We start from the raw sequence: 26,141 nt of genomic DNA on the forward strand, positions 1-26,141 counted from the left end.
TTGATGATTGTTGGCATGGTCCAGAATTTCAGTGCTTTCAAACAGCATTTTATGCCCAGGGTGGTTTATAACGTGTTCTGCTACTGCTGATTTTTCTGGATGGCCCAGTCTGCAGTGTCTCTCATACAGGTTTTCTGTATATTGCGTGGCCCAAATGTTGGTTCAGTTTGTAGATGACCAGGACATCCAAGAATGGCAATGTTCCTTCTTTTTCTTTTTCCATTGTGAATTGGATATTTGGGTAGATGTTGTTCACATGGTTCAGAAACATGATCAGATCCTCTTCTCCATGGCTCCAAATGGTGAAAGTTAGGAGATGGGGTAGCCATGGGAAGTCCTCTGAGCCCCATGATAGCAAACTTTTATGTGGAACACTTTGAAAAGCAAGTCCTGGAAACAGCACCAAAGCGGCCCACAACATGGTTCTGATATTCGCATGACACTTTCACCATTGGGAGCCACAGAGAAGAAGATTCTGCCTCTCCCTCTCTACTGCTCCAAATTAGGATGCTGAAATGAAGTGACCAGATCTCTTAACCACAAAGGAGGACAAGGCACAGCAAAATGTAGGACATACAAGAAACATTTGGGAGATGACAAAATAAAAGCCTAAATAGGCTTATATAAATGTGAAGTCGAAGGCTTTCATCGCCGGCATCCATAGTTTTTTGTATGTTTTTTGGGCTATGTGGCCACGTTCTAGAAGAGTTTCTTCCTGATGCTGGCGAAACGTCAGGAAGGAACTCTTCTAGAACATGGCCACATAGCCCGAAAAACCCACAAAAACTGTGCTTATATAAATGTAAATTAATGCTTCTTGTCTTGTTCAAAATGGGGGGCGTTTTGGAAAGCCTCCAGGGCAGAAGGCTGGAATGCAGTGGGATTACTAGGGTCCCCACCAGGTGGCACCCTAAAGGAGGGAGGGGGTGACACCACTGCTCCTCAAACACCTACCTTTTGGCAAAAATGGGTTGTGGCATTCGCCTGCTTTCCTTTCCCAGGCATTGCATAATTGTCACCTGCTATTTGATGTTCTCTTGTTGCCTGTTTTATTGAATCATTTCCTGTTTTGCTATGTATTTTATATGTGTTATCCTACTAGAGAGGCCCCTTCCCCACCACCACTCCCTTTGTGTCGTGTCTTTTTAGATTGTAAGCCTGAGGGCAGGGAACCGTCCAATTAAAAAGATTGTATGTACAGCGCTGTGTAAATTTACAGCGCTTTATAAATAAAGGTTAATAATAATAATAATAATAATAATAATAATAATAATAATTTAAAATGCTTGAAGAGATGGTGGGGTGAAGCTCAGTGGGAGGAGAAAGGAGAGGCCCCAGAATTTTTTAAAATTAAAATTTCAAATTTCAAATTATTAGATTAAGATAATGAATTTTTAATTTTTCTTTAAAAGCATCACATTTTAACCAAATTTCCACTATGCATATGTAAGTACATATAGGTTGTGTGTATGCTATTTGCTATTTGTAACTTGATGGCATTAATTTCAATTTTGCTAATTGTTTGTATATCACAACTCTTAGCATGATTCTCAGAGCTATATGGGAATGATGACTGATGAATTAAATTAGCACAAAAACGCATGACTAAGGATTCCATATGGTGCAAAAGGGGAGGAGGTCAACGGGGGTAGCGGTGACACCAGTGGTGTCACTAGGGGGTGCAGGGGGTGCGGACTGCACAAGGTGGCACCCTAAGGGGGGGTGACACCACTGCTGCTCAAACATTTGTATTTTGGTGAGAACATTGTGGCATTTCTCTGAAGATGCCAGCCACAGATGCTGGTGAAACTTTGGGAATAAACTCTTTTAGAACATGGCCACATAGCCCGAAAAACCCACAAAAAACTATTGTGGCATTTGCCTGTATCTCTTTAAAATGCTTTAAGACAGCAATGTCCAAACTCTGGCCCTCCAGGTGTTTTGTACTTCAGCTCCCAGAAGCTTCAGCCACCTTGGCCAATGGTTTGGGATTCTGGGAACTGAAGTCCCAAATACCTGGAGGGCCAGCGTTTGGCCATCGCTGCTTTAAGAGATGGTGGGAGTGAGGGGAAGCTCAGTGGGAGAAGAAGGAGGCCCCCCTCCCCAGGATTTTGAAAATTAAATGTCAACATTGTAATTGAAAAAAGGTTTTTGTAAATACAATAAGTTTTACATTTCTTTTAAGACATTACCTTTTAACTGAATCTTCCCTATTTATATGTAAATCCATGTAGGTTACATGCATGATCTTGTAATTTGAAGGGGTAATTTTAATTTGTCTAATTTATATCATGTCACAACTATCAGTGTGACATATGACTGACGAGTAGCATTAGTGCCAGAAAGCATTACTAAGGATTACTTAGGTACTTAAGGTTGGGTGGTCTGCCGTATATAGCGTGCAATACTGGGTTTGCCACCACTATATGTCCCGACTATTAGCATTAGCACCTGTGCATTTTCCTAGGATCCAACAGCCTCACATTCTGGATGGTGTGACATGGGAGGGGGTCAAGGGGGGGTGGCAGTGGGGGTGGTAAGTAAGGCCCAGGGTTCCCACTCTGGGTGACAGCAACCCTAGGGACGCCACTGCGGAGATGTAGGACGTGTCCTGGAAAAGGAGGACCCCTGATCTCCCTGGGCGGGAGATGGCCAAAGCCAAGTTCCTAGAAGAGCTGGAGCCCCCAGGCCCCCCTGCTGCTTAGGGATGCTGCTGCCGCTGCTGCCCCTGGAGGGAGGAGGGTAAGTTGGAAAGAGGAGGCGGGGAGGGAGGCTCCTGGGGAAGGAGGGCAGCGGGGCCAAGGGCTAGTCCCCAGCCCTCCCCGGGGCCCTCCTTTGGGCGGACCCAGGCGAGGCCCCGCTGCTGCTGCTGCTGCTGGCCCTCCGGAGTGGACCAAGCCGCCTCCCTCCCGCCTCCGGGGCGGAGCTGCGCCTGAGCCAGGAGCCCAGGAGGACTAGTGCCGACGACGAGTCCCGGGAGAGCGCCGGGGAGTCCTGGCAGCAGAGCCTCCCTGCCAGCCATGCTGCCCTCCGCCCTCCGGAGGTGGCTCCACAGACCCAAGGTAAGGAAGGGGGCTCCCCCACAACCCTGGCGGGGAGAGAGGGAGGGACAACCCGCCCTCTTTTTCTCCCCCCAAGTCTCTGGACAAGGCCCCAGTGGAATGGGGCAGGCGTCCTCCTTTTCCCGGACGCGCCCTCCCCTCCCACCTCCTGCCCAGAAAGAATCCTCCAAAACCTCCTCCATGGCGAGCAGGACTCAGGCTGCATCCACACTAGAGAAATAACCCGGTTGCCACCGCTTTAACTCTTTGTCTGACTCAAGGCTGCTATGGAATTCTGGGAGTTGGAGTTTGTTGCTCCGCTCTGGGCCCACAACAAACTTCAACTCCCAGAATTCCATAGCCTTGAGTTAGACAGAGTTCAAGCGGTACCAAACCGGGTTATTTCTCCAGTGTGGATGGACCCCCGGAGAGCTAGAGGTCCAAAACACACTGCACAAATAATCCAGTTTGAGATCGCATTAACGTGCCCTGGCACAGTGCTAAGGAATCCTAGGAGCATTATAGCTCTGGTGCCACAACAGACTACAATGCCCAGGATTCCCTAGCACTGAGCCAGGGCAGTTAAAGCGGTCTCAAACTGGATTATTTCTGCAGTGTGTTTTGGGCCAGTGATTGCCAAACTCTGGTCCTCCACGAGTTTTGGACTTCAGCTGCCAGAAGCCTCAGCCGTCTTGGACAATAGTCTGGGATTCTGGGAGCTGAAGTCCATAACACCAGAGTCAGCCTCTCAGCCAGAGGGCTCTTAGTGCCTCACTAAACTACACACCCCAGAATGCCATTGGAGGCAGCCAGGGCAGTTAAAGTGGGAGTGCAGTGTGAGACTGACCATAGTCCCCTTCTCTGGAGGTTTTTCAACGGAGGCTGGATGGCCACCTGTCCAGGGGCTGCTTTGACTGAGTTCCTGCATGGCAGAATGCAGCTGAACTGGATGGCCCTTGGGGTCTCTCCCAGCTCTGGGATTCCGTGGTTCTAGGCAACCTCTGCACTAAGTCCAGCTGACAATGTGTGCGCTCCCAGGGATTCCCAAACTCTGGATGTTTCAGACTTCAGGTCCCAGAATTCCAGACCATTGGGCAAGATGGCTGAGACTTCAGGGAGATGAAGTCCCAAAAACCTTGAGGAGCAGAGTTTGGGGCTCATTTCCTGTTGGCCTTTGGGCTGCAAAGATTTCCGTTTTAGTCAGGATCTTTCTTGCCATGAAGGAAGATGTCAGTGGCAGACTTGTTTCTTTTTGCTCCAAGGTTGTTCTGATGTTTCACTGGTGTTGTCTGTCAACTTTTGCTAGTTAGGAACACTGCAAGACTTTTGCCTCTCTGAGGTCAATTCAAGCGTAAGAAAATCAACTCATTTGAGATGTGGTGCTGGAGAAGAGTGCTGAGGATACTGCGGACAACCAAAAAGACAAAGAAATGGTCCCAGAACAGATCAAGTCAGAAAACGCTCTGGAAGCCAATGTAAAATTGGAGGACCTGAGTGGAGGATAGGGGGGTCTTGAAGGTGTCTCATCCACAGGTGTCGCGATGCATTGGGATTGACTCTAGGGCAGCTAACAACAAATTCAAGGTTTGGGCTGCCACTTATCCATGTTCCTTATGTTCTCAGTGTGGCTGCCTTCAAGTTGTTTGCCAACATCGAATCACAGAGTTGGAAGAGACCCCATGGGCCATCCAGTCCAACCCCATTCTGCCATGCAGGAAGACACAGTCAAAGCACGCACTCTGATAGATGGCCATCCAAGCTCTGTTTAAAAGCCTTCAAAGGAGACTCCCCCACTTTCCAAGGCAGTATATTCCACTGTCAAATAGCTCTTACTGTCCGGCAAGCCCATGAATGAATTTGGCAAGCCCAGTGTTGATTCATGGCCACACCATGGATTTTATAGGGTTTTCATAGGACAGGAATACTCAGAGTTGGTTTTGCCATGACCTTTCTCTGAAATACAGCCTACGGCACCTGTTATTCCTTGGCAGTCCCAGTGTTAGTACTAACCAACTCTGATCCTGCTTAGCTTCCAAGATCAGAAGAAAACTGGTATCTTCAGGGTATAGACAAGGTAGTATCTGAATAGCCAAAGCAAGTATTTAGTTTAAAAGAAACACCGTAGGTCCTTCCATTTGGTGTGTGACAAGGTGCTCAACAGCAATATAAGTGAAATTGATCATGTAGCAGTGTGTGAAAAAGTTGCTGTTTTGGATTACAGGTCCCAGAATCCCCAACTACAATAGTTACTGGGCTGACAGGGGAATGCCAGGAGTTGTTGCCCCAAAAAGTAACTCATCTAAGCTCTGCAATAAAAGTACTGTAAAAGGAAAAATAAGCTGAAAAACAAAGCAGATAGGCAGTGGTTAATGTGACTTTGATTTCAGGAGTCATTCAATTCAATGATAATTATGTTGGAATAGTGTTCCTGTCTCAGTTTCTACAAGGGAGCAGGGCTTGTGTGCTCAGTTTGCAACACTGGGCTTACCCAGTTGTTTAGGAGGGCGAGATCTGGGCTAGCGACTGGGTGGAGCAGAGAGTGCTGAAGTATGTGTGAGAGTTGGTGTTATGCCATCCCTGCTTTGGAAGGGTGAGACTGAATGTGTGGGTGAGCACAACTGGATTTACAGGGAGAGGTATTGTCTCTTGGCTGACAGCAGGTTGATTTCCTGCTGACTTGTCTATGACTCACCTTCCACTCAGCCAAATACACCAAGGTGTAATTCGGGGAGCATAGGGTTGTGGTGTGTCAGTAAACAGAACTGGAGTTGCTAGCTGTTGTCTAGGGCAGGGGTTGACAGACGTCATCTTGCAACATCTACTTTGTGAGGTGTTTTCCCCCCTATTAGAAGCCAGGTGCAAAATAGTAGCTCAGGTGGGTGGGCCTATATGCTGAGTGCCTAGGAACCAGGTATCTCTGAGCACATCCTCAACACAGGTATTTATGGTTAGTTTCAAAACCAAACGTACACGTCATTTTACACATGTATCTCCTGTTTTCACCCAAATGTTATTTTCAGCATTTTTTCCACCCACCTGTTGCTCTTTCTGCCCATAAATTCCAGAGTGCTTTCTGCCCACTTTAGTCTCAGAAAAATCTGTACAACAATGCCAGAATAGAAATATATCTGTAATACTTAACATCAGATTTGCTGTTTTGGAAGAACCTTGCGGGGTTTTTTTATTGCTCTTTGTCTTATGCAAAGAAGGGAGTGCTTCTTCCTGAATTATAAAGTAGTGGCAGATTTGGAAAACAATAATCCAGAGTTATTTATGAAGAAAGCAATCAACATAAATTTTAATGGGCTAGCACACAAAAAATATTGAGTATAGTCTACAGATAAATGAAAGTGTAAATAACATGGAATTCTATGCTTCAGAATGTGTCTGAGTTCAAATGTTTTCCTGGATTTTGACACATAAATTATGTAAAGCAGGAATAGTAAAGACCTGTAAATCATGGGATGGCATATGAAATGTGCTTCAGCAATGCAAGTGAACATGGTGTAGTGGTTTTGAGTGGACTATGACTCTGAAGACCAGGGTTTAAATCACCCCTCAACCATGAAATCTCAGTGGGTGATTTCAGGCAAGTCACATTCTCTCCACTTCAGAGGGAAAGGCAACTTCCCTCCACCTTGAACAAATCTTACCAAGAAAGCCCTGTGATAGGTTTGTCTTACAGTTGCCATAAGTTGGAAATGATTTCAAGTCACAGAACGACAACAACAATGAAACCAACCTAATGTCTCTGTGGACTGAATTACATATGTGTGTATAAGAGAGAGAGAGAGTTGTTGTTGTCATAAACTGCTTTGAAGTTGACTTCAACTTATGATGACCTTATGAAAGAAAGACATCCAAGTCAACAGCCCTGCCCAGGTTTTACAAATTCAGGACCATGGCTTTTTTGATTGAAGCTACCTTGAATCGTGTGCTGGAAGAAAGCTGGGATATAAACAAAATAAAATATTTAAATAGAGACTTTCACCTGCAATGTAGTCTTCATCTTTCCCTTCTGCCTTCTACCTTACCAAGCATCATTGTCTTTCCTTGTCATGTCTTCTCATGATATGCTTAAAGTACAACAGTCTCAGTTTAGTTGTAGTTTCTAGGGAATGTTCAAGTTTGATTTGCTCTTGTTGTGTCACCAGAGCGTTCTGTCTGAGAAGGCTAAATAGCCTATAAAACTACAAATTCAAGAAAACCATAGCATTGAGCCCTGGCAGTTAAAGTGGTGTCAAACTGGATTAATTCTGCAGTGTGGATGCAGCCTTAGTCTTCTGCTTTTTTGACGACAGTCTCCATTCTGATTAATGCCTGAATAAAGGTATGGAAAATCTTTAACAATTTCACTGTCTTCAACACCTACTTTAAAGACTGGGTCTAAAAATTTAATATAGGCCCTGAATATCAGTTATATGTGTTTCAGCACTGTGTAACAAGAAAAAAGAACACAAGACAAGTCATTTCTTATCATGATCATCATAGTATATACCCAGTACTTTTAATTACAATCATGCTGTGATTGGTACAACCTGGAGGTCGCATATATATCTAATCGTAACATTCCATAAAATATAAATACATAACTCTGCACATAGAAAAATAGCATGTTCTCTGAATTCTAGTTTTCTGTATGCACAGATTTTTAAAAAACATTTTTGGTGTGGAAAAGCATTCAGTCATGAGAGCCCTCCACACTGATCAGCCAGAGATTATTCATCTCAGTGAGACCTAGCCACAGTACACAAGTTGCCTTTTCATGGTCAGTGCTCCATGTACAAAAATGCTTCTGACTGTATGGCAGTGGTTCTTCCAGAAAGCATATATTTCCTGCTCTCATGAACTCCTGAAAATCCAGTTCTTGTTTTTTCAGTGAAGGAATAAAAAATATGTCTCCTTCAATGACTAGTTGTTTATGAACTAGAAGCCTAAAATTGTTTTTCAGCTTCCTCTTCAAAGATTTCATAATCTCATTAGCTGACTCTTCCTTTTAGGCAATTTTTATTGCTAAAAAAAGCTGTAAACAGTACAAAGAGCAACAAGAACGCCCCATATTGCTTGCCCTTGCCCACAGTATTCCTGAAGACCAAATGAGAAATGCATAGCAAAGACAATTTTTTTAAAAAAAATTTAAAAAATGAAAATCTGTGTGATGTGACTGTATTGCAGCATTGTGCAGAGGGCTTCTGTGTAACTGTCTGTCAGCTTCAGAAAGTCCAGAATACTTACTGTAGCTTCCCGCTTGTGGTGTGTGTGTGTGTGTTTGCCAATATTTTCTTTGTTCAACTGAGTGTCAAGGCTACAAGCCCCTGCTTTAATAAACATCTGTAATAACACACCTCTAACCATGTTCATCTGCCTAGCGTCACTAGGGTTGCCATAATTCTGGACCTCCAAACTGGGACAAATGTAGGACAAAAGTAGGACAAAATTTTCAAGTGTAGGACACATTTTTATGGAGGACACGCAAAAAAATTGATGATTTTTAAAAAAATGTTAATATAAATGCATGTTTCTTAGGCATGATCAAAATGGAGGACATTTTGGCATTGTTCCAGACAGATGCCAGAAATGTACTTCCCTTTCTGGCTAACCTCCCCCCCCCCCCCCATTCCAAACAGCATATTTGGGCATTGAAGAGGAGGAAGAGTGGAAAAGGCAGAGGAGGAGGAAGAGGAGAAGAAGAGGAGGAGGAGGAAGAAGGGGAGGAAGAGGAGGAGGAGAAGAAGAGATGGAGAAGAAGAGGAGAAAGAAGATGAAGAAGAGGAGGAAAAGGAGGAAGAAGGAAGAGGAAGAAGGGGAGGAAGAGGAGGAGGAGAAGAAGAGATGGAGAAGAAGAGGAGGAGGAAGAAGATGAAGAAGAGGAGGAAAGGGAGGAAGAAGGAAGAGGAAGAAGGGGAGGAAGAGGAGGAGGAGAAGAAGAGATGGAGAAGAAGAGGAGGAGGAAGAAGATGAAGAAGAGGAGGAAAAGGAGGAAGAAGGAAGAGGAAGAAGGGGAGAAGAGGAGGAGAGGAGGAAGAAGAAGAGGAGGAAAAAGATGAAGAAGAAGGGGAGGAAGAGGAGGAGAAAGAAGAAGAAGAGGAGGAGGAGGAAGGGGAGGAAGAAAAGGAGGCAGAAGAAGAGGAGGAGGAGAAAGAGGAAAGGCTCTTTCCCCTGCCTGGCTGCCTCTGTCGCCAACGGAGGAAGCCAGGCAAGGGAATGGGGCCTCGCTGAAGCCAAGCCCCAAACCCCTGCCTGGCTGCCTCCGTCGCCGTTTTGCCCCCACCCCCGGGATTCCCCCCCCCCCAGAGATGGAGGCAGCCAGGCAGAGGTTTGGGGTTTGGCTTCAGCCATCCTCCAAGCCCCAGCCAAGCCTGGAGGACTCCGCGATCGCGGAGGAGCCCCCTGGGCATGGCTGGGGCTTGGAAGACAGACGTCCTCCAAGCCCCAGCCAAGCCTGCAGGACTCACTGGGGGGGGGGGGAGTCCCGGGGGCGGGGCCAAACCGGGGCGGGACCGTGCGGACCCGCCCCAAATCGGGAAAGTCCCGCCCCCAGGCGGGATATGGGAAGCCTAAGCGTCACATTACTGCTGTCACTTTGAAGAGGACCACATTTTCTTGCCTTGACTTGCTATATACTGCAATAATGGGATGGGGTGGGGGAGAAGAAGATGAGATATGTTGATTGTCATTTATCCTTGTTCTGGACATGAATCACAATGGAAAAGTTTACCTTCTCTTGATCATTATACAGTATAGCTCTGTAGCATCTAAACAAGACTTGGAAGTATAGTCTTCCACCACACGGTCTTTATTTTTTTATCATGAGCTGTTTTTGTGTCCTTGGCAAACAGAAATGAGAATTAAAAAACCCAAAACCTTATACTTGCTAAATTTTGGTGGGCTGGTGACCTGCGGTGGATGTGAAATTGCTCTTGCAAAACCTGTCCCCCCCCCCCAAAAAAAAAAAAAAAACCCTGCAAAAGTTACCAACCTGTGCTTTGAATAGTACAAATAGTTGGCAAGATGAAGAATGACGGAATAAAAACATATCCATTTTTGCCACATTAGCTAGTCAAGAACACAGTTGCAAAACTCTTGCTGAAAATTAAATTGGTACATATGCATTTCTAACACAGTTGGCTTTTAATGACCTGGCTATCTAGCATGCTAATGCTAGATATTTCACTGTTACAAGACCCCCAGAAGTAGCTGGTGATTAAAAAAATTCTATCAACAATGAAAAGAAATGCAGCCAATTATTCTAGGGTTAAGATATAGTTAAGGCAATAGTTCTTTGTGGGCATTGAGGTTTCTATTTATTTTATTTGTTTAACATGTTAAAGTCACCAGTCCCTATATGGTTACAGGCCCAATTACATACCTGGATGATTCTATGCTTAACCTTATTTGCTTAAGTCATTAATACTGCAGTCCTGTATTCTCTTAACTGGGATTACATCCCATTGAATTTATGGTAATTAGTTTATTTCTGACTACAGTACAGAATTGCATGATTAAACCTACTGTACATAGGAGACCTCTGAATAAATATGCATAGGATCAGGTTATCATTACAACATCATCTACTTATTTGGTAGTGATTTTATATTTTGTTAATAATCGTTGTTGTGTACCTTCAAATAATTTCTGATTTATAGTGACCTTAAGGCGAATCTATCACTGGGTTTTCTTGGCAAGATTTGTTCAGAGGGGGTTTGCTTTTGCCTTCCTCTGAGGTTGAGTGTGATATTCCCAAGATCACCTAGTAGGTTTCCAGGGCTGAGTGGGGATTCGAAATCTGGTCTCCCAGAATTCTAGTCCAGTTCTCACACCACTATACCACAGTGGCTCATGGAAAGGGGACTGGCTTTCATTAGCAATAGCCTCATTGACAATGCTTGTTTGATCTTTTAGAACCACTTTATCTGATAGTGAAAAACAATGCCAGCCTTCCTTGTTGGCTGTTTAGTTCTTTATTAATTGTAATGCTATCCACGAAATCATCAAGGTGTTGTGTAATCACACCATATCAATTAATAATGTGGCACTGACCTATCTGAACACAGCAGCTCCCCTCCCACTCCACCCCCCCCCCCTTTGGTAAAATAAGCCAGAATGGAAACATGATTTTATGTTTCTAAAGTGTCCTGGGTACCTCTTTGCTTCCCCAGCTGACAGAATCAGAGCAAATTATACACAGCAAACATATGCAAAATTATTTAATACCTGTAAGCTTATTAAGATAATGGCTCATAAGTCAAACATCTCAACAGTTATTCCTTTAAAACAGCAAACCAAGATAGCTTTCTGTTGACCTTCCCATTACACAAGGCCTTTAGATGGCTGACTGTCTGGTGAGTAATGCATCACATTGTCCAGTTAAGAGGATAAATATAAGCTTTGCTCAGAAGCCCAAGGTGTTTTGTGGTCTCTAGCAGCCTCTCTTCTTTTTAAAGAAGCCTGCTTCAGCTGAAGAACATGGGAGAGGTGTGGGGCAGTTCTTTTGTAGCATGTTGAATTCTGAACAAGTCTCAAGTCATATGTTGTTTCTGCTCACTCCAGACTATGACTATGATATGTAACTACCACCTCCAACCATTTCCCAAGTTTTTTTTAACATACGAAAAAACCTCGAGATGGGACAGGTTGGCATTTTGATCTAAAACCAGGTGGAATGTATAGGTGCCAGAGTTTGGAAAAGTTAGTTTTGGAGACTCCAGATTCCAGGATACTGCCACCAGCATGGCCATACTGGTGTGAGGATTTTGGGAATTGTTGTCCAAAAATGTAACTTTTCCACACTTTGGAGATCCTTATAATCTTGAAGAATTCTAATTAGACAGATCAGTGGTGCAAGAAGTATCCATTTGTTCCAGAGTTCAGCACAATATATGAGATGTCATTGATGCCATTTCCCAATAAATAAGAGGAAGAGAACTGTGTGCCCTGAGATAACTTTATGAAGAGGCCTATAGGTTTATTTCTAGGTTGCAATCACAAATCCTTTCCAAAGGGATAGCATTTTATTAGATTTGGCTTCTGTGACAGTAATGAGAAATAGTATTTTCTAAAGGCTGTTGTGAGATGTTTATTTAGTGCCCTTTGCAATTAAAATGTAAGTGCAAGGTCAAAATAAGATATCTTCTTTGAAAAACACAAATTTAGGGGGTTTTTTTCTTTTAAATTCTTAGAACAGTTTTTTTTTTCTATTTGACTGTCAGTGAGCTAAATAATTACATAGTACTAACCCTTGCCCTTTCTCTTGTCTTCCTTGAAGTGTGTGCTTTCATGACTCCTGGCTTTCCTCCCTTGTTTCAAGATTTGGTGGTAATAACTATCAGTACATAATATACTTGGGGGGATGTAATATACTTGAATTCACATATTTTCAAGATACTAAACCTAGGTATATATGTCAAACATAAAAAGCTGGAACAGAAATATAGGCTATTTGAATAGAAACAAGAATATTCGCAATTTACTAAACATGCCTACCTTCACACTGTTTACGTTTTTCAGTGTGTTTTTTGTAGTAACATGTTTTGTGTTTGCTAACATAATATGGCATAGAGATATTGTTGTGCCACAAACACCCATTGTGTGTGTAGGTGACACCTATATCTATAAGGAACATAGGAGAAGCAGGTTTTTGTTCCATCTAACTCAGTATCATACATAAACTGGCAGCAGGTCTCAGTGCTTTCCAGTTCTCATAAGGTTTTGAAGCAACATCCCTTGCTCTTTGTTCCTTTTCTTCTGTCATTCAACTTTTCAAGTGGTAAAAGGTCACTGTTATGTAAATTGTATGCCAGGAATGTGAGGAGCCATTTTCTCTCCAAAACATTTTGGATTTCAGCTCTTAGAAGCCCTAGCCAGCATGGGCAATGGTATGGGGAGTTGTAGTGCAAAACAACTGGAAGGCTAAATGTTAATTGTACTGTTTTCTAATGTTGTGAGCTGCCCTGAGTCCCAGTTTTGGGGAAAGGGTGGGATCATCATCATCCTTGGTGTATTTAGATAGCTGGGTTTCCCCCCCAGTTCTATCACTTGGTAGTGCAGAGGTATAGCACAGTGTGAAAGCTGATGAGTGGCTACCTGGGAACCTGGGCTGTTCAGCTGTCAAACCTTCAGCCCTACTTCCTGTACTAGTCATGAGAATGGATATGTGTCATTCAGTAATGCTGAGGAAGAAGAGATTATGTGGATGACTGGTAAGAGGCTCTACTGGCTAAAATTAATGGTGTGGCTAGCCAGGTCATTCTTAGGACAGTTGTGATGGTACATGCTATGGGTTTATAATGATGCTCCTGTGGTTGGTTGTGGTGAAAATCACTAGATGGATGGGTGGTCAGAAAACAGAGCTGACCACCAGACAGCAGTTATCCTAAACCCCTGCTTTCATTATTTAAATAAAAATAAAGGGATGGGGATTTGGAAAGAGCGCTAGGTAAGAGATCTAGGAAACAGCAGGAGATGTGGGAATGTCTCTTTGGAGTTGCGATTGTTCATATACTAATTTTACCCCACTATTTTACCCCCAGGGGTTCCCAGAGCAGCTCCCAGTGAAAGTAATAATTAAACCAGACTGAATAAAACTAAGACACATTGTAACATTAAAAACCAGCAGAACAACAAAGATGTTAAAACAAGATAAATCCACATCCATGCAAAGATAAAAGCCTTTTATTAATATTAAATACCAGTGCCAAAAAAAAAAAAAGACATTAAAAGCTGGTGCTAGGTGAGTTTCCCTGGGCAAGGCATATCAAAGCTAGTGTGCCCACTTTACTTCCAGTGCCTGGGAGATCCAAAAATGGAAGAATTTGGCAGGCAGCTTAATGTGAGAGCAAGTAGTTTTCGAGGTACCCTGGCCTCAAGCATTGCCAACCACTTGTCCAACTAGAGTTTCCATCAGCAACAACTAAAATGGTCTGTTGTGAAAGATAATGATAATGGAAGGCCAAAACATCTGAAGGGTGCCAGGCTGAGGAATCCTGCTGTACAAGTTTTAGAGGCCAACAAGCCCAACACCTGGCATTATGCCCAGAAATGAATTAGCAGCCAGTGTAGCTGATTTAAAACTAGTGAGATACATCTCAGATAGGTAGTCTCAAGCAGCTTAAGTATATGTCTTCAAGTCACCTGTTCACTTATAGATACCCAATAAATTTCATCTGTTTTTCTTATGTAAGGTATACTCAAAGGTGGTTTGCCACTGCCTTCATATAGCATCTCGTATTCCATAACAGTCCAAAAATGGTACCAAACAAACCTGATCCTGCTTAGCTGGGTCTAGTGCCTTCAGGGTATTTAGCATGTACCCAGAGTGAAATAGATCCACATCACTGTTGTCATTCAAGAGTGTCCAGAATTGCACATCCATCATCCACTAACACTCTTGGTCCCAAAAGTTTGCACTTTTGGTTGGCAGGTAATTAGAAAAATATAGTAATCAAAAATCTTCTGCAGCAACTATCTCAAATAGATATTTTAGCAACTTCTGAATCTCCTCATACAGTCTGCTCCTATTCTTTGTAATGATCCAAAAGGGGAAATGATTGAGGAAATGCCAGGGTGGGGGGAGGAATAGACACTCACACAAGCGTCTTACTCATATTCGTGGGCCTTGATAACTGAAATTCATCCTAAACGGTGCACTAAACAACTTCACAACCACTGCAGGCAAAGTAGCTTCCAAGCTATTGCTGATCTGAGCGTGTTTTCCCTTCAGAATGCTTAGCAAACAAGTCACAGCAGGTCTCCAAGAGTGTTTAACATTTCATTACTGTATGTAGAAGAAGAAGACTACATACAGCTCCCATTAATTCTGGACAGCAGTAGGGGAATGCAGTGCCTATTGGGGCATGGTTGGGGTTTCTTGCAGGCCTTACTTTTCTAGTAGAAGGACCTGGCCAAGGAGATGCTGTCCTCCTCTTACAGAACTCAGGCTGCATCTACACTGTATCATTAATGCAGTTTGACACAGTTTTAGATGCCATGGCTCAATGCTATGGAATTCAAGGATTTGTAGTTTTGTGAGATAATTAGCTTTCTCTGTCAGAGAGCTCAGGTGCCACAACAAGCTACAAATCCCAGGATTCCATAGGATGGAACCATGACAGGTAAAGTGTTATTAATTTTCAGTGTGGCAGCAGCCTCAGTGGTTTTCTCCTTTGTTTTTTAGAACTGATTTTCAGATCACCAAAGCCTTTTGCTCTTCATGCAGCTGCTACAAAGTGGAAGCACAAAGTGAGCATATTAGTTACTTAACATTACAAGAAAAAATACGTGTGTAAGACATAGTTGAGGCTGGCCTTTTAGTTCATATTTGGTTACTATTTTGATGCCCTCACCTTCTAGATGTGTTGGACTATGGTTCCTATAATCTATTGAATGGAGATTACGGAGGTTATGATCACATAGTGGACTGGAGAAATTACCTTCAGAAGATGCTGTTTGTCTACCTCTTGATTTTAACTGGTATATGAATAGAAGCAGCACCACCAGGCTAATACTTGCGTGGAGGCAGGTGACTGTATGTTTGGTAAAAACGTGATGTTTGTGCTTCTGAGATTTTCCTCTTGTCCATGAGAGCTTCCTGCCCTCTCAGCATACCTGAGAGAGGTGTGTATATATGATTTCATACCACAAGCCAGTATGCACCCTGAGGTGGATCTGTGATTTCACCTTCTGTTAACTCTGCACAAAACCATCACCAAGTCAGCTATTTGGAAATTATTCCACGTCACTGCAATTCATGTAAATGTGTGTCTCAACCTGATGATAATTTCTAGTTGTTGTTGTTTTCACCTTCAGTATCTAGCTTTGCCATAATTGTTTGGGACAGACTGAAGAGTAAAATGAAGATTCTTGCTGAACATGAATGCTAGTATGTCTGTTGCACTGACCATTAAATATTATGGGATTTAAGACATGGAACTAACTTTTGCCAGCTGTGATCTATTGTCAGCTTTTCACTGCATAATAAGATGTACATAGCCTTTCTAAGGTGACTGGAAGATGGCGATGTTAGGACATTTTTAGGAAAAGGTCTGGTGCTCCATTACTTGCTTTGAGTTAGTGAGACTGTTTATGGGAACTGGTAATAATAATAATAATGATGATGATAATAATAATAATAATAATAATAATTTTTATTTATAGCCTGCCTCTCCGGTTGGATCAAGGCAGCTTCCAATAAGAATAAAATACAATACAAAATACAATAAAATAGCAAATGAACCCATTATCCCTCCCTTCAACATACATTTAAAAATTCCAATTAATAATCACAATGATAAATTATATCCAATGATAAAATAACAGTAAGATGATGAGAGTCCTAGCTAATACAGGGGTCTGTATTAACGGGGGCCTAGTACGTTAATCAGGGGAGTTGGTCAGGGAAGGCTTGGTACACAGCATGCAAGGAAATGTAAATAGTTCCTTGACTGAAATGGCTGGAGAGTATGGGAAGAGAGTGATATTGTTGCTTCCTGATGCTGTTGTGGCATTTTTGAAAATTGTTGCTGACTTTGGTCTTTGGACCTGATCATATAGAGCTAGAGAAGTAGAATTTTAACAAGATAAAATCATGTTTGATTGGCACTTACCACACAATGTCATGGTCATCCTGCTGCTGCCTTGCATTCCAGTTGCTACTGTAATGAACCTTTCAATTGATGGACAAAACCTGTCAATAGGCTCTCGATCTTGCTGCTGTTCCATTACTGCCTTTGTGCAATAGGTCCTTTCCATTGTGGTCCTGCTTCTCTGGTGTGAATGGACATGGTTTTGCTCTTCTCACCCTCTCCTCCCACACAGTGATTGCAGTCACCAACAGCTTCTCGAAGCCAACTGCTGTGTGCACATGCACACAGCAGCTGGTTTTGAGAGGCAGTTGACAGCTTGAATCGTTTGTCCCCTACCTTTCTCCCAAAGCAGGAGGCTGCTGTGTGAATATGCACACAGCAGCCCCACACTGTGCAGGGATTGTGGCCACCAACATCTTCCTGAAGCTGGTTGCTCTGTATGCATTCACACAGCAACCAGCTTTAGAAGGCTGTTGGCAGCCACAATTGCTCATCCCCCCTTCTTCTCAGAAGGCATTGCTTGTTAGTGCAGAAAACAGATCATATGATCATGGAAAGCTCGGTGGTGGTGGTGAGGGAAGCATAATAAGAAATTATGCCAAAACAGTCTGCTTCCATTCTTAAACTAGTGTGATTGTGCTGGGACAGCAGGCTGGTGTGATAAAGTCCTTAGTTGCCCACATGGCTATTTCATGAGGGAAGGGGTTAGTTGGCTGGCTATATGCTGTGGTGGCCAGATTTAAGGACATGTGCTTATTTGGTGGGGTGGGGTTGAGAGTCTGTTCCTTCGAAACTGGCAAAAGTAGCACTTCCTTACTACAGGTGTAAAAAGGATGTTCAAGCATTCTCATTCTCAAGAAAGGTTATCTTGACACATCAATATACTCTGTCAAAAAAACACAAAGTATTTTTTTCAGCACTGCATAAGGGCAAACAAACTTTATCTTCAACCACAGCAATATGGTTTCAAGCAAAATGCTGTCTTTTGCACAAAATTCCCCCCAATGATAAAATTTACCCCTCAAAAATGTCCATAAACTATCATTATCTCATTCAGTGGGGAGAAAATGGTTCTTCATGGTCTCTGTGTCTCATACAATTGGTTGTCTGCACCTGCACAGTGCATCATTTGGAACCTTCTAGAACAGTTATGCAAGCTTTTTTGGTGGTAGTTCCACCCACTCTTGGCTCTTTCCCACATTGTTCCTGAACCTTAGTTCCTTTTTGTCTGCCACATCAGCAGCTAAGGAACCTTTTTAGTCAGTGTTGTTACTTGATTTTACTTTTTAAAAAACTTTTTCTTTCCCATTTTGTCACTTATAATTAGGGATCCTGACAACGCTGTTTATTCCCATTCAAAGTGTGGTTCTTTTCTGAGAATTGCATCAATTGGTTATCAACAAGTTCAGCTCTGTATATATGTATTTATATTTCATTTATGTAGTCATAAAATCCAACGGTAGCGTTATCCTGTCCATGATCTTGCTGAATACTGCCTAGAAATCATCTGTAATAGGCACTCTTGATGAGTCTGAAGGAGTGTGGTTAGTGCCTGTTACTACTCTTAAAGTTTTAATAGACTAGTATTTGTGAATATTTAAAATGCAGTCATTCCAGAAGAGCAGCTAGGTTAATCTATAGCAGCAAAATGACTGAGCTGTGGTATCTTTAAAGAATGAATAGAGAGGGATGTTTGCTAGCTTTGGAAGCCAGTATGCCTAGAAGCCCTTTAGAAGCCTGCCGTTATTCTTTCTATTCCAAAAATGGAGAATGACTAGCCTCAGAGATGTGGAACTTTTGGCTCTCCAGATACTTTGGCCTACAACTCCCACAGTCCTTTGCCATTGGCTATGCTTGTTGGGGCTTTTGAAATTAATCTCAGAATGTAATCTGTTAACAATCCTTTCAGTCATGGAGATGGGGATGAACTGTTAGGACACACAGCTAACCAACCGACCAGGGGCTCAGCCTAGCTCTCTTCTAACTCTGCTAAAAGGGGATGGTGGAGACAGAGGCAGCCATGCTAAGTGATTTGCTACCAGCTGTTTAGCACCCTCAGAGCAGTATTCTGAGAATTTTGGCTTGCCCCAGGGGTAATCCGATCAAATGTCTTGACTCTGCTGGCATGACTGGTGATAATCTTGCATTTATTGCTTCTGCCTTTGCTTTGGCAAAGGCTGTTGTGTGGACTAACAAGGCACTGATAGAAAAGACAGCTTTGTAAATAAGTAAAGAACACCTAATGAAAGTATCCAAATTTCTACAGCCCTGCCTGCTTTTTCTGCATAGGCCAGCTTTTCAAAAGTTTCTTGATGCTTTTTGCAGAAAGTAAGACAAATGTCTACTCACATGTATATATTAGGGTCATAAGCTACACACAAACAAACTTCACTGTTTCCCACCCATCCTCTGAATCCTATAAACACAAACAGAAACATAGCCATGCTAGTCTGGAGTATCAGTATACAAAGAGGTATTGTAGCACCTTAGAAACAAACTGAGTGAAAGAAGTTGTAGCATTAGCTTTCATAAACTTTGTTTACTTGTATTGCTACAATATCTTTCGCCCATGAACTATAGCTCTGTTGGAGGACTCAGGATCACTGATGTTGCAGCACATTACAGAAGTACTGTTCCTAGTGTCCATCAGAGGTCATGATGGGTAAACCTAACTAAAAACTGGCATTGACTTTTTAATAGAGAAGAGGAACGTCTAGAGGGTGTACATCCAGTCTGCAAGAACCTATCTGCATGCCTTGCTCTCTCCCATATTATTTCAAGATGATCACTTTACAATTTGGTCAGAGATAGCAGAGACTCCATTTCTAGATCTCAGCCAGGGTGACTGGGCACCAGCAGAGTCCCAGTTCAAAACTCACCCAGCTTCTGGAAAGGCTAGGTGAATCCTTTGATGAAGGAGGAAGACATGCTTTCTTAAAGTGCCAGCCAAAAGCACATCCTTGCTCCCACTCAAGCAGGGAAGGCAAACACACTCAGCCATTGCTGCTGCAGCCTGCTAAATCCTGGGCTCAGCATTTAGCAACTCTACAGTTATAGTGTTAGTTGATATTTCTTGCCACTGAAATATACTGCAAGCACCATGCTCATGTACTACAAGTACTATGTGCCCCATAAATGTGAGAAATGTTCTACATAAGAAGATAATATACATACATTATGTAATATCTATGAAAGAGAATTTAAAATGTCTGTGTGACATAATGAACCTCCACAAGGTGAACCAGCCAGAGCCCTAAGATCTTCAGGAGAAGGCTTTTTCTTGGTCCTGCCAAGATCACAGGCTCGCTTGGTGAGGGCATGAGAGAGTGCCTTCTTGGTGGCTATTTCTACCCTCTGGAATGCCCTTCTGTGGGAAGCTAGGCTGGCCCCCTTCCTGCTTGCTTTTCGTCAGCAAGCCAAGACATTTTTTAAAGCAGTAATTTGATATATAATTCATATCAGGGTGGATTTATGGAACAGGTGGGTTTTAGTTATGCTTTCAACTTTTGTATATTTTTATGTGCTTTTATATTGTTTGTAGATTATTTTAATTGTTTTGAATTTTATTGAAATTTTTAATGTTTTTTTTAAATCTGTGAGCCACCCTCCCTGAAGAAAGGCAGCATACAAATGAAATAAATAAACAAGGTGTGTCTAACTGCAAAAGCTGAATATTTTATTTAATGAATACACTAAAAGAATTATAAAGCTGCATGTATATTCTTCTGTAATATAAATTTCTTGAGAGTCCAAACCTTTTAAGATATTCTTAAGGGGAAAGCTGATATTGTATTAGATATTGTTTGCAGCCTTGGTAGCTCAGGCAGCAAAATGGTAAACTGTAAGGCAGTGCCTCTCAAAATGGTGGTCTGTGGACCAGTGCTTGTCTGCAAGCCATTGGCTGCTGGCCTCTGGCAAGTTTCCCAGAAAGAAATAGTTGTGGCCAGTGGATACAAATATGGTGGGGAGGGGAACCTGCTGACCTACTATTTCAAATACTGTAGCTGAGAAACACTGATCTAAGGAATTCCAACTTGATATAGATTGACAAACACAAGGCAATGAACCTGCCACCTTCTAAACTGAGATAGGAATGGAGGAACCATGCTTGTTTTACCTCACTAAAAGTACTTAAGCAGCTTTGAGAGCATCTATTAATGATGCTGCAGTTCAGGATGGTTGGCCTCAGCTATGGAGCCCTGAGAGTCAATCCAACCTTCTTCCAGGATAGCTTTGTTATTATGCACTATCACAGCATAGAATTGGCCAGGTAGGGCTGGGTATATATGCATGAATGCCTTGAGACTTGGATGTGACTTAAAGGATTTTCACCTTGCTGTGAGCTCTGCAGTAGCTGCTGGCTGGCTGCTACTGGAAACATGACATTGTACTAGAGATAGGTAGACACTTTTTCTGATCTCGTGTACAGCATGATTTACATCTGTGGTTTTGTCTAAATTAAATGCTAGCAAATGAGCACTTAATGCTTCATTCTAGAACTTTTTAAAACTTTCTATTAAAATATCCAAAGAGGTTTCTACAAAATCTTATGAAGGAGATTGCTATAAATAGTATCTGAGATGGTTCTCATAAATAAAAGGTAGGACAATAAAGCTGTTTCTCAGTGGTACTATTTCAGACCTTAGGCAATGGCTTTCATGTATGAATGCTCCTCCATATAAGAGTAATCTTGCCTTTCTGCACATTGTAGAGGAAGCTGGGCTACAATTTTCTTTCTTTCTTTCTTTCTTTCTTTCTTTCTTTCTTTCTTTCTTTCATTTTTATCCCACCTTCCTCCCAAAAAGGGACCCAAGGCAGCTCACAAGATAAAAATAGAACTATTTTCACTGGCTATTTTTCATGTATGGAGGTAATAGTTTGTCTCTAAACATGTTCAGTCATGAGATCCTCTGCCATCTGAAGCTGCCCAATCCAGAAACAGGATTAATACCTCATTTTCCATTTGCGAGCAGCATGCTATGTAGGGAATATCCATCAGTAATGCATTCTTTCTCTTCTTTTTCAGCGTTCTGATCCCAGACTGCTGTCACAGTTTTTCTATGCTGATGAACGAGTGACTCAAGTGGTAACAGAAATCAACTGCCTGGATGTCGAGACAGATCCTCAGCAATACCTGACACTACTAAACCAGTTGCACCTTAGTCAGGTAATGCATACTAGACTGATGTGGCTGCAAACCTGTGATCAAAAGAAAGAGTGGATGGTACAGTTGTAGAGTGGGGCAGATTTTCTTTGTCTCCTAGTAAAGCTCCGTCACTAGAGGTAACAATTGCTGTGTGGGGTGGGATGATCACAGATTTAAAGTAAGAGGTTTCTGCTATGGACAGGGGTTATGTTTCTCACGGCTACACATCCTGCACCTTAAATTTCATTCATATACATATTCCAGTAGGAAATTGACAAGACCTCAGTTGATGTCATTGTATCCTCAGTTTGAGTTTCTTTCCAGAAGATGTGTACTATAGTATTTGGCTCATACTGATTAATAAAATAAATACATTTCATTTTCCATCTTGATCCTGGCCAAACTGCCAAAATATGGCATCTCCTCACTTGTTCTTTTAATTATTATTTCTCTGTGTTGTATAAAGTAAGCTTCTAACCCTGCATTAAAAGGGAGAAAGTAAATTAGGGGGGCACTCCTAGAAAAAGAAGTAACTGCAGCATAGATTCTTACTTTTGTCCCATTCCCCATCTCCTCTCAACATTAAATAAAGAAACTGGCCTTGCTGCACTGCTCTAGTCCTGAGTGAGATGTTTAGTTAAGAAAGTGCCAGAACTTGCCTTGCCCTTCAGTACTGTTCTAGAAAGAAGCAATCTCCTGCTTTTGGGTATCCAGCTCATTGGGTATCACTGTACTGTACTTGCCTTGAGGCTAATAATGTTTCTTCGCATTTTGCCAGGCTGAACTGCTGTCCATTATAGAGAGGATTATGGATGAGTGCATCCCCAGAGAGCGTCATGGTCGTGATTATGTCATCAAATTCCCTGAAGATCTTCTGGTAGACAACCTCCGGAACCACATGTTGTTTGCTGCTGAGGTTAGTGGGCAGAGGGGAGGGGGGGTTGAGACTGGATGTTTCATATTCTTAATCGAGTTGTATTCAAATACAAAAGGCTGAAATGGTAGTGCTTCTAATGCTTGGCCAACTGGTGCCACGATCTCTCCTTTTTTGCTCTTCCAGAAGTCATCACCTCAGTTTCTTTTGTTGTACTATTCCAGACTCCACAGCAGATGATTGCTGGAGATTATCACATGGCAGAAAAGGTGGGGGGGGGGAAGGAAAGGGCAAAATGCCAGGATAATCACGTGATTTTGTGGAAGATTTTCAGATGATGTCGTGCTCAGTTGAGACTTGAGCAATGCTCAAGCAACAAACTATTCACTGGGAATTCCTGTGAATGGCTTCTCAATAGTGTGATTGAAGTGCGATTGGCAGAGTGCGAAAGCTAATCGTGTTTCATTGACGCTAGTGGGGAAGCAATGTGGGATCTTTAAAATTTAAAGGGACTGTTCATTTGGACTTTTAAATGCCTCTGTTGTTGCAATGTTACAGTTTGGTACAATGTTCCTTTTAGTTTCAGTCTTTCTTCTTATATGTTTTCTGTCACTGCCTTGATTTCCCTCCCTTCCCATTTGGCTGGGAGGGATAAAGGTGCGGGGGGGGGGGGGGGGGGATGGAGGTGAAGGTTTGTTAAAGAAAAAGACTATTTTTGTGGAACTGATTTTTGACATGCAGCACATTTACAACAGGTTTAGCACATTTAAACAAGCAACCTGTAATCTTTAAATTTCAGAGGGACTACAGGAAGCAACCCAGGTTTAAAGGGACTATGGGAGGTGCAAAATGATCAATGTCAATGTACTAATGATTCATTCACAAGTATGTGCGAAAAGCAATTGCACTATCCTTTGGCTTTTAAGTTTCCGAATCCTATGAAAGCAAGCGTGTGTGAAACTACTGAGCACTATAGCACAACTGCTTCTTTTTGTTTTCATTACTGCAGTTATTGCTGAATTGGCTCCGGTGTGATAATCTTTGCTGAATTTTGGGGGACTGGTGCTTGCAAATTTATCGGGATACAATCTGAGACTCTTCCTGGAATTAACCTTCAGCAATTGGCTGAACCATTCATCCTAGCCCCCAAATTACTTTATGCTATGATAGGAAGAGACAAGCAGTGTTTCTGAGCTGCCAGTATTATCTTCTTTCAGTGTCTTATGGCACGCACCTATATTGATGTGGATGAGGCAGATGGAGTACGGTTGCGACCCCTAGCCAAGGATCTGCTATGCAGCTTAGAGTTGGTGCGGATGGTACTTCGGGAGCAGAGCCTAAACCAACCTGGACCCTATTCAGAACCTATCCGCAGGGCACTGATCCGCTTTGATATGCTCTTTGCTGAATTTGAGCTGAGGTAACTGCTAGGTTCCCTCACTATTGATCAGTATGTATCTTGCGTGAGGATTTTCCAAAGGGATATGAGTTTCCTCTGTCAGATGAGATAAATTTCTGATCTTATCCAGCAGAGTAGCTGAGTTTTAATGTTTAGTGTTCCATCAAAGGAGTGGAAACAAGATAGTAAGCTGGCCAAATATCCAGTTGCAGAGATCTAAAAATTCTACATGCTGCTCAAGTTTGCATATAAGCAGACAGGTGCTAAATAGCATCTTGGATGGGATGCATCCTGGATCTGGGTGGTAAAATTTATCTGGGTAGTAATGGGAATTCTTATTTGGTGGCATACATATAGCTATCTGAAAAGAGAAGCCAGAAGTGGTGATGGTAGTGGGTGGTATCTTGGGGTTTTTATGCTAAGCAGATGCTGACTGTGATAACACTGGGTTTCACAGCTTCTTTCTTTTTCCAGCTATGTTTCATCTTTAGTCTCAGTGAAGTCACCTGAAGAGATCTATAGGCAGCAGGAGATTGTTGTGCTCTTCTGTGAAACTGTGGCCAGGTGAGGATTTGGGCACACTCTGTGACTTGGACAAATACAGTCTCCTTCTGTAACAGAGTGAACCTACATCTTGTGAAGCAAAATTACCAACCCTTTAAAGTGGAAATCTTGATCTAACTTAGTCCAACTTGGTCCAGGATTATTAACTTTCTGGGCAGTGGTGTGTGTGTGACATCTGCCCTTATTTTTACAATTAATTCTCTGTCCTTTCTCTCTTTCCTTCTCTCCCCCACTTAGAGCTCTGAAACTTGGTTATTTGACTCAGGATATGATTGATGGGTATGAGCCACAGCTGATGTTCACCATTCCCCGCTTGGCTATCATTAGGTATGTGGTTGTGTTTTGTTTGTTTTTACCAGTCACCTTGTGGTTGAACGTAGAACCTTGTTGCAGTATAGAACTCCATAGGTCCATATCTGAATACCAATTCTAGTTGTCAAAGATGGCAAAATAGACATATATCCTTGGCAAAATAACATGGTTACAGTTACACAATAACAGAATAACATGGCAGTATGGTCAAAATGACACAGGCATGTCATATGGGATACATTAGGGATGGGCCAAATGTGGCCCATGGGCCAATTGCAGCCCCTGCTACTAGTGTCAAATTTGCTCCAGCTCTTCATGATCATATTTTGGCAGCACACTACTGGCAAACCTCATGGCAATTTGTCTTTGACAAGGCACACAAATTGTACATCTTGTTTTAAAACTATACTGTTCTCCTAAAAGTGCAAATTTCCTTGAAAATAAGCTATCCTTCCTCTAAGCCTTCTGTCCAAGTCAAATGGAGGTGTCCCCCATCCTTCATATTTTGTGATGTAGTAGTAGGTTAGGATGAAGCCCCAAAAATTGGGTGGAGAAAACTTTATTTCCCCATTGCTCAAACTTATATACACTTGGGTTAAATTGAATTCTTGCTTTTGCATGTTGATGTTGATACGTTGTATTATAATGTGTGGAAAGCCTTTCTAATGTGTGTAAACCCGTCTCTCCGAATGACCATTCTTGGAAGGGGCTGTTGGTTAGGATTTTCACTGGTGCCCGTGTCTCAGCAAAATGGCTGCCATGCTATTTCAGCATGGTTTTCCACAAGGTTATGTATCAGGATATCTGTATTATTTATTTATTTATTATTTATTTTATTTTTATCCCGCCTTTCTCCCAAAGTGGGACCCAAGGCGGCTAACATACATGTATGTGACTTCTAACTCTTGAGCAGCGGGAATTTGGATGTGCTTAAGCACAGACAACAGACCATAGAAAGTGAAGTTGCATCATGATTGAATAGATAGCCCTAAAAAGGATGAAGTAGACTATTAAAGTTAATTATGAATGTGACTGAAGTTGTTACTGTGTTGGCCAAATACTTTTAAAAGGGCTTAGACAGGGCTCATTGATGTTTTTCTGCTCTGACATGTTGTGCTGATTTCTTCTTATTTTGAAAGATCTTGTAAAAAACTTCAATATCTACTATTCAGAAGATATGAGGGAAGAGTAATTCTCATTAGTCTAAAGATCACTCCCGTTAAAA

The 26,141-nt window shown here is 42.3% G+C and overlaps 1 protein-coding gene across 1 annotated transcript in view; it reads left to right on the forward strand.

Annotated features, from left to right (window-relative positions):
- Positions 1-2,983: 2,983 nt before the first annotated feature.
- Positions 2,984-26,141, forward strand: part of LOC149321698 (lateral signaling target protein 2 homolog) — a 33,691-nt gene continuing 10,533 nt past the window's right edge. Inside the window, exons 1-6 of the mRNA XM_089527137.1 lie at positions 2,984-3,062; positions 21,648-21,788; positions 22,546-22,683; positions 23,859-24,061; positions 24,515-24,604; positions 24,842-24,931. Coding sequence (XP_089383263.1) covers positions 3,021-3,062; positions 21,648-21,788; positions 22,546-22,683; positions 23,859-24,061; positions 24,515-24,604; positions 24,842-24,931 — 704 coding nt within the window. The 5' untranslated portion in view covers positions 2,984-3,020. The remainder of the gene's footprint in view (positions 3,063-21,647; positions 21,789-22,545; positions 22,684-23,858; positions 24,062-24,514; positions 24,605-24,841; positions 24,932-26,141) is intronic.

This window comes from Sceloporus occidentalis, unplaced genomic scaffold (assembly GCF_023333645.1).
Source record: "Sceloporus occidentalis isolate IW3139 unplaced genomic scaffold, rSceOcc1.0.p SCAF_1, whole genome shotgun sequence".
Classification (NCBI taxonomy): Eukaryota; Metazoa; Chordata; class Lepidosauria; order Squamata; family Phrynosomatidae; genus Sceloporus; species Sceloporus occidentalis.